Source organism: Triticum urartu, unplaced genomic scaffold (assembly GCF_003073215.2).
Source record: "Triticum urartu cultivar G1812 unplaced genomic scaffold, Tu2.1 TuUngrouped_contig_9092, whole genome shotgun sequence".
NCBI lineage: Eukaryota > Viridiplantae > Streptophyta > Magnoliopsida > Poales > Poaceae > Triticum > Triticum urartu.
Genome location: NW_024120105.1, coordinates 1 through 8,824, shown reverse-complemented (window position 1 = coordinate 8,824; position 8,824 = coordinate 1). Strand labels below are relative to the sequence as shown.

Genomic DNA, 8,824 nt, shown 5'->3' with positions numbered 1-8,824 from the left:
ATACTTAACAGCAAAATCTCATTTCATAAATTTATATTAGGCCAAAAAAATCCAAACATGTTTTCCAACATTTTAGTTCAAAAGTGTTATCGACCTGTAAAGTTTGAAGTCAATAGGTTTTATCATTTGAGAGGAACAAACAAAATAAATTTCCCTATACTAAGTTACTACCTCCATCCAGGTTTATTAGTCCTCATCATATTTTGGAAGTTTGAACACATATTTGACTAGAAAAATGTTAATACATATCTCAATAAATTATATTGTTAGATTCATATTTGAATGTAGTTTTCGATGATATTATTCTTGTTAAATATATTAATATTTTATTAGTTAAAGTTATGGTCAAAATATGACCCAAAATATGGTAGTAGTTGGATAGCGCATATCTTAAGGCAATAGTGGAGGTATAGATAAGGAACACATGTAGTAAGCAATCCAAATATTTGAGAACAAAAAAAAGTGAGGGGTTCTGCGCCTGGTTTTAGAAAAGCCACTCTCTAGTCTAAATTTTGGTCAAAGTTTGACCCAAAATATGAGGGGTGCTAATGAACTAAGGCGGTGGAAGTCACTTCTAGAAACTGGTGAGGATTTTGTCTATTTATGGGACATATCGCGGGAACCGCTGTAAATATATTAGCCAATTAATTCTGTGCGAACATTTATGTACAGATAAGTACCCCCCCCCCCCCCCCCCCTTCTCAAGAGAAAAGCCATGAGTTGTTTTACTGTTTTACTGAGAGAGAAGAAACAAGTAATATCACATTCTGAAGGTTCATTTCCTTTTATATGGGTGATGGGTCCTTAAAATTGTAAGCATTGCAGTTTTCTAACCATGTACATGGGTGGTACGCAGCTAAGCACTCAAGCTATGATTATTGTTGTATGTATGGATTAATAGTGGTAATCACTGTTTGGTTCAGGCCTTGAGCAGCTAAGATAACTCAAATGTGTACGCTCATTCAAAGTAACTGATTTACCTAAAGAACTTGATTGATGATCAGGTGTGCATTTTGTATGCATTGGAATTAGATTCAGAATGCATGATGATTGGTTTCTTCTGTGTTCATATAGGAAGTAGCTTCTCATGCGCCAACATTTTTTAGGTGTGTTGTGCCGAGGAAATCTTATGCTTCAGTGCGTACATTTCGGTTGTGTTTGTCTAGAGTTTTTTTTTGCTTACAGGACAAAATATTCTTATTTACTTTGATTCATCTATTTGTAGCAAAAAACTATTTCTTCATGCATAAATATGTTGTGTTCATTATTCGGGTCAAATGAGTGAGACCGTCGTTTTTGTATTGGCTTCAAGGGAGGATGATTTGCTGTGTACGTTTCATTTTCCATCAAGGCCATCATGTCGTCCACTCATGTACATGTCATTCTCTGCTTTTAAACAAGTGTCGAGTGTAACCGCTAGCATGTGCACGAAGACAAATAATTCTCAAGGCACTGGCATGACTGGAGGAAAAGAGGTTCTGTGACTCAAGGTTGGGTCGCCATGTGTATATTTATTTATGTATTCATATCCATGCTTGTGTGGTTTTCTCTATTTTCGTAGCCAGTCACATGCCTTCTCCTTATTTGCTTTGTCAATGTTCGTGTGTGCCCAACTCAATTGTTGCTGCTTTTATGTATGTGCTTTCTTATGTGGCAGATAAACTCTTGCTTTAATATGTGCACTTCCAGGTTTGACGCAGTACAGTGCGGGGGAGGCGGTGTCCTCTGCAGCTAGGTCTACTTGCTGGCGACCTCACCATCACCAACCCATCTACAGGTATGCTAGCTCCTCTTCTATTAATGCAAAAAGGAGATGCTCAAATGGATTGAGTGGTGCCCTTCTGAAAGTATTGCATTGATGGACATATGGATTGATTGGTAGCCCCTTGAAAGCTACACAGATCTGAACCAATAATTTTAATAAGAATGTGTATCCCAGCTCCTTTTATAATCTTGAATCCTTCTCGGTCCTACTAAACTGTAACTCATGTTTCTTTTTGGAAACAATATTTTGGACATATACTAATTAAGCTAGCTACATGGGAACCTTTTGTTCTGGCCAGATTTGATGATTTCTCTCAATATACTGCTGGCGATGTAGTTGGCAATGATTAGGTGGGCAGTTCTTCGCATTGCATTCTGTATTTAAGTTTGGACAATTGGCTGCTAATTTATCATGTGAATATGTTCTCTCTCTGGAGATGAAGATAGCAAATATTTGTTATATTCTTATCCAATGAGCTCACACCATTGTTGTGATCAACAAAAGATTCAGAACTTCCAAGCTCCGTTTTTTCTTGCTAGCTATGAAGGTGATACTTTAGTAAAAGGTGCATACAGTACTAACATTTTTGCTATCTTTATGCTCCTCCATATGGATGGGAACTAAAAGGATGATGATATTATTCTACCTTTCAATATTTGGTGGTGCATATTTAAGAAAATCACTGCTAAGCATGTCATTTTCTAGAAAGGCGCTTGACTGGAATGTATATGTATATAGTTAATAAAATCATAGTGACGGATTTTTCAGTTCCTCTATTTAGATTAGAGGCGTCTGCATGCATATTAACCAAGTGATCAGTCTTTCCAGCTCAAAAGAGAAAGTGACCGATGTTTTGGCATATTTTCCTATTAGGAATAAAATGGATATGCCCATGTGCATATGCACACAGATTTCAGGTTACAGTGTAATTAGGAAACAGATGATACCTCATTGTGTAGTCTTGGTCTGAGAAGAGTGGATATACTTGGTGAATATATATGTTCCACCCGACCATTAATTTCAGAGAAAAGGACATGCACTTCAGTAGCAAAAATTTGATTGTTATGTACTATCTGTAATGCTAAGCATTTATTTGCTAATATCTCCTCATCTGAATTTGTATTTTGGTCATTTGGCCTTTTAACTATATGGGCATCTGCAGATGGTCTGAAAAGCAAGATATGCTAGAGATAATAACTATACTTGCTGCTCCAGATGGACTAAGAATGGAACCATATCCTAGGCCTACATGCTAATATTGTACACCAACGAATGCTTCACTTATTTATACTTAATCAGTTGTGTAATAATAAGCGCGATATTAGCTTCTGTACCCATCTTAATGGTTAAAATACTTTTCTTCAATATGTGACACATTTGCTTCTGTTTCCACATGTCTTGCTTCATGATATCAACATTGTTAATCGTTTATCTTTATCTTTCTTTCCCTTTACAGCCTACTTGAATGGATATGGTTCTTGAGAGGCCATTTCTTATGCATCAGGCCCTGAAGGTGGATGTTGCTTGTATGCTAAGCAAGGAAGAGGCATGCCCTACTTGGCAGCGACCACCTTCCACTCAAGGGATATAGCACTATCATTTAGCACACACTGTTCCAGGAGAAACAATAATCATGAACAGAAACAGTAACCAACAATATCCCTACTGACCGGCGCGGCTCCACCAACGATCCATCAGCCCCTGGTACAGAAAGAGGTGATTCATCACTTGCTATACAATCTCTTTCTCTATTTCCTTCTAATTCATCCTTGCTTTCCAATCTCCTTCTCTATTTCCTTTCTCCTGACTGTAGTATCCTCTTCAATCTCAGATCCAGAAGCTCACGCATGGAGGACATGGACATTGGTATCGTCTGTGACGAGGGTTCCCCAGGATCAATAGCGTCAAGGACAGGAACGCCTGTGCCCAATGTAATATTCTAATAACCTGTTATACTCCATTCATCGTAGAGATAGCCTCCTGCTCCCCCTCTCTTACTCACGTACCTCCTCCTCCTGCCTCCTCCTGCCCCCCCTCTCTTACTCACGTTATTGGCCCCTAATTTGTGACTTTCCTACGTTATTGGCCCCTAATTTGTGATTTTCCTGAACATGACACCTTTTCTTCTCCGGATCTGCATTCCACCTGTAGTAATTGTGGGATTATATATGTATTCGTGTTCATTCTTAATTTAAACTAGACCTAGCTGTATATACTACAAAATTTGTTAAACATGCGCTGGGCAGGTTTCCATGATGAGTTCGTAGCCTTTATGAAGTTCTTGCTGATTGTTTTCTGTAATCATCGCTCATTTCTCGTCTCCATAGCACAAAATTTGATTCTTGCATCTAACCTTACCGGCGTGTTTACTGAACTTTGTATATATGAATTTCACCTCGTATTTTCTTCCTGGCTTGATAAGAACTGAACAATACAATTTGCTTTCTCGTGTCCAGTATTCCAGATTGAGTAATGCTAGAGATATGCGACCCGTAGACCGGTTTATGAAATTCTTTAGGTGTATTTTTCTTTCATGTACATAGCTAGAAATTGTTTGATATACATTTTATATGGATAAACAAGGCTTACTGTACGTAAGGCTTGATACTACCCCATTTCAAATAACTAAGGGAATCACTATTTCTCAAATGCAAGATATTGGTTTATTTTATTTCGTATGCCATGTTTTTTGTTTCAGTTCTTTGTTTTTTCAATCCATTTGCTTTCTTGCAATCTTCGTGATAACAGAGATTTGAGAAGGATCTGTCTCTATAGCTGTAGATTTGAGAAGGATTTGTTCTTTCTATGTGAAATATTTGAAAACCAAATGCAAATCGTTGCAATATTTAGCCTTCAGTACTTATAATGCACAAATATAAAATTATGTTTTGCTATTATGTTCTTCTATTCTAGAATCATTTCTCTAATCTGCCTATTTTGATCATGAAATTAAGTCAATTTCTTCTACTATCTTCATGTGCTTGCGGATAGGATTCTGAAAGCTTATAAACTTATTTTCAAAGCTTGCCTAATAATTTTATCATATAAGTTGAAATTCAGTAAAACATTCCCACTTGACAGTGATCTATTGTTATTCCCTTAAATGTTGATCCAAGTGTCATAAATGGCACAAGATGCAGTTTTGATTAGATTTTGAGTGTGAAATTTATACTGTCTTGCGGTGATGCATGATGTTATTTATTTCATTAGAGAAAGATAAGTGTTAACCTATTAAGTTAATTTGGGTGACAGATTTAATGCTTATGTTAATTATTTGCAGTTTATTTACGGGAGAAAATAGTGGTAGTTTATTTATTGTCATTGGTTAAGACTGCTGCTATTAGATCTATATGGTTGCGGTATATCTTCAATTATTTGCTAAATTGAGGGATTAATGTTCCGCTATTAGGTTAATTAGGCTAGCAGCTTTTAGCACTTCTCATCTATTGGTTCAGCTATTATTTTGTGAGAAAGAAAATTTACCCTCGCTTTGTCCCTACAGGATAATGACTACCTGATAGTGATTCCTTATGCTCACATCTTTGGCCTCATGCTGCAAGCTCTAAAGCTGCCCCCTGCAACTTACCAGCACAAAATATACCCAGGCGGAAAGAATCGTGTGACAGTGACTTTCATTTCTACTTTGGAATTGCTAGATGGTTCACTTGTCCCGAGTTCTATACCAGGTGCAATCTTAGATAGCTATGAAGATGCAGAAGACAGTGCTGCTATGGAGGCTATTAGATTCATGGAGAATGCATATGGCAAAGAAATGAGAGGCTACCACTACACCCATGTCAAGAGGCTAGAAAATCAAGTGACGCACCTGGTCAAATGGTTGACTTCATCCAATGAGACAATCAAGAAGCTGCGCAAAACATGCTACTACGCTGTCAGGTACATGAACTCATATTCTGCCCAGATAGAAAACACAACAGCTGCTCGCCACCTGAAAGGTCAGGACAACACCAAAGGAGTTATGAAAACAGCTCTTGCAAGCATCGAAGGACTGACGCAAAGGCTACGCTACATTGCTATGAAGTTTGAGCAGCGCCTTGAAGCAACCAGAAACAGTTTCTGGTAAACTTTGCTGAATGTATCCTGGATAGCGTGCTTCATCAGCGGTTTACCATCGCTTATTGTATATATGTGAAGGTCTCCTCTTCTACTGTTGTTTCACAACACTATGACCGAAGAAAACAACCTTTCCTTTTATCCATGCTTTCACACTAATGTTTGCATCAAACATTCCCTGTGATCATATCTGCAGCACTTACAAGCTCATATTAAGATTTCCCAATCGATCATGTACACATTCAACCAATGTATATAAGCTATTCTTTTTGAACAATAATAGGTTAGAGCATACTCTCACACCGATTAGCTTACATTCGGCCTTTGCGCCATTGGCGCAACGGGTCATCTAGTGTAAGAAATGCAGAAAACATGATAGTAAACACAGCTTACTGCAACTAACTTCACCAAATAATGTTACTGTACCACAACATACAAAATACTAGTTCAACAAATTACAAACACCGTGTTTGACCATGTTTCCTACTAATACATAGAGGGCACATTTTGTGACGTAGACCCATAACACCAAATCACCAATTTGTGCAATTGCGTATATTCTCAAGTTGAAGATATTGTCCTAGGTGGCATCACAATACTATAATCCGATAAGATACATATCTTGTAAACTAGGGTTTTACTTCATTGGAAATCATTAACGCACCATGAAACATCTTAGGATTGGTCAAATCATTTTAGTTTACTATCTCACATGTTAAACATAGTTGGTTTCAACTGCTAATTTGAAGCTCATTAGAAACTTGTTTCCCCAAAATTAAGGACCAAATCCTGGATCCTCACACTTTGAGTTGTGGGTAGGTTGCGCCTGAAGCTTTTTCATTGCTTGAACATGATATCATCTTCACATTTAGCTCTTTGGCCTTTCCGTAGAGGTACATATACAAACCACTGAAAACCAAAGCACTACCCAACAAGCTGCCATATAACAGTAAAATGTATCACTTACGGAATAAAAGAGCATGTAAAGATTAAAATAACTAACAATCAAACTATGGTATATGATGTAATTCTAGTGCAACAATGTATAACTAAATCACAACATTCATTAAGCTACTGTGATAGCCTGGCTTATTAGAGATGATAGACTACTCATATCAATAAGGAATTCCTTCTTTTCCGGGAGCCCATTCGGATAGAACTCCAAAGTTAAGCGTCATCAGCTTGGAGTAGTTTCAGGATGGGTGATCGACCGGCAAGTTGCTCCCGGGTGCACATGAGTGATGACAAAGTGCGCAGAAAAGTGGGGCCAGTCTAGATCCCTCCAGGAGTAACGACCACCGGCGGGTGTGTCCGGGACGTTACAGCTACATTGTTCAACATTTCCGTTTCATCATACATTAAGGTACAATTTTTCACTATCTCTATTCCAAACCACTAGGTGGGACACTGCATTAACACAACTCATCAATTATACATTCATTGATCATATGGATCATAAGGCATGCTTCACACGTAGGTACATACAGCATGATAAGCACAAATATATTTAAGCACCATTTTCTTGAAATTAAATAAAGGAACTTTTATATTTGTCACAAGAATGATTTTTTCCCAATGCTATTGTGTCTTCAAGTCATGATTTATAATTTTGTGTAACTTGATTAGATAATGATAACTACATTGAGAATATACACACCCTAGGGATAGAGACGTTATGTCCAATTATAATACCTACACATACATAAAAAAAAGCTTTCAATGTGAGTCCAAATACTAGACAAAAATACACGTACCTCCCAACGGTGATGCTTTCTCCTAGCAATAAAGCCCCAAGGACCATGGTGAAAACAATCGATAATGTGCTGAACATTGGTGGAAAAACAGGACCTCGCTTTTCCACAGCATAGAGATTTAACCAATACTTGGCGGCTGTGCCAAGTGCAGCCTATGTTCCAAATCAAGTATGTGAGACATTATTGCCTATTTTTTAAACTATAAAGTTAAGAAAAATATAGAAAGAAATATTTTGAATATTGAATATCATGAAGTAGTTGGATCTCAAACCATATATGATGTCCTCATAAGCAAGTTTTTACAATTTTGATCTAAGTTAACATTTAACTTCTAAGAATGATATGCCCATTGATTCTTGTAGCTAGAATAAAGGTTGAATACACCACAATCTCTAACAACTATTATCCTTACAAGCTATCCATATCTATGATGAAAACATATCTTGCTCGGGTTGCTTGATAAACTAAGATTAGCTTATAAATGTAGTGGAATTATCAACTAGATCTGAAAATGTGGAAAGTAGTGGAAATCATGCAATAGTAAGAGATTTCTAAAATTGAGCAGATTATGGAAACGACTTACTGAGTAGACAATTGTTAATAGTTGAATGTTCCATCCTACTTGCCAAGCAAGTTTGTCTCTTCTCAAAAATATTCCTATTGCGCATGTTTGCAAACCACCTAGAACACAGGTCAACACTGATGACCAATGTTTCCACGGACACACCTTTAAAACTTTCACCTGCATTATTAGAAACCCTTCGTTATAGATACAAGACTTAGTCTAAAGCCACCGTATCAGAATTGGACATACCTGTATGGGGTACCAAAAAGCATAGCATATGCAATCACCCAACAAAAGTAAGGTGCCTCTCAAATGGTGGCGTCCTCCGGCTACTCCATTAGAACTCTTAGTGACACCTCTTATAACTGGAGACCAGAGATGCAGTTCCCTCCCATTGTATAGGCTTATTAATAAAGCCCCTCCAAAGCATACCAATGCACCAACCACCTTCGCGCTACCTTCCTTGGATTTGAGGCGCAAGGTCTCCATGCTGCAAAATATATTTTGAAATTTTATTTTTTAATCTCTAGGATATTAAGGTACATAACTAAGTTGTTTATTCGTGGAGACGGACTTACTAATTAATTAGTAGAGGAAAGCAGGATTGGGGGGGGGGGGACCCACCCCACCTCGGAGATGAGAGGTTATGGGTCTGCGCGGCGGTGG

The 8,824-nt window shown here is 37.6% G+C and overlaps 1 protein-coding gene and 1 pseudogene across 2 annotated transcripts; one reads left to right on the top strand and one right to left on the bottom strand.

Annotated features, from left to right (window-relative positions):
• The first annotated feature begins 772 nt into the window (after window positions 1-772).
• LOC125532110 lies at window positions 773-5,882 on the top strand. Of its 2 annotated transcripts, none has more exons than XM_048696282.1 (5): window positions 773-1,490; window positions 1,690-1,777; window positions 3,222-3,481; window positions 3,597-3,696; window positions 5,268-5,882. In XM_048696282.1, exons 4-5 carry the CDS (start codon window positions 3,613-3,615, stop codon window positions 5,847-5,849), a joined length of 666 nt encoding a protein of 221 aa, XP_048552239.1. In that variant the 5' UTR covers window positions 773-1,490; window positions 1,690-1,777; window positions 3,222-3,481; window positions 3,597-3,612; the 3' UTR covers window positions 5,850-5,882. The 2 variants fall into 2 exon arrangements, with proteins under 2 accessions (XP_048552239.1, XP_048552238.1); XM_048696281.1 differs by adding an exon at window positions 2,064-2,115 and having other exon boundaries at window positions 773-1,777.
• A 9-nt stretch (window positions 5,883-5,891) lies between these two features.
• On the bottom strand, window positions 5,892-8,780 carry LOC125532109 (annotated as a pseudogene).
• Between the last annotated feature and the right edge of the window lie 44 nt (window positions 8,781-8,824).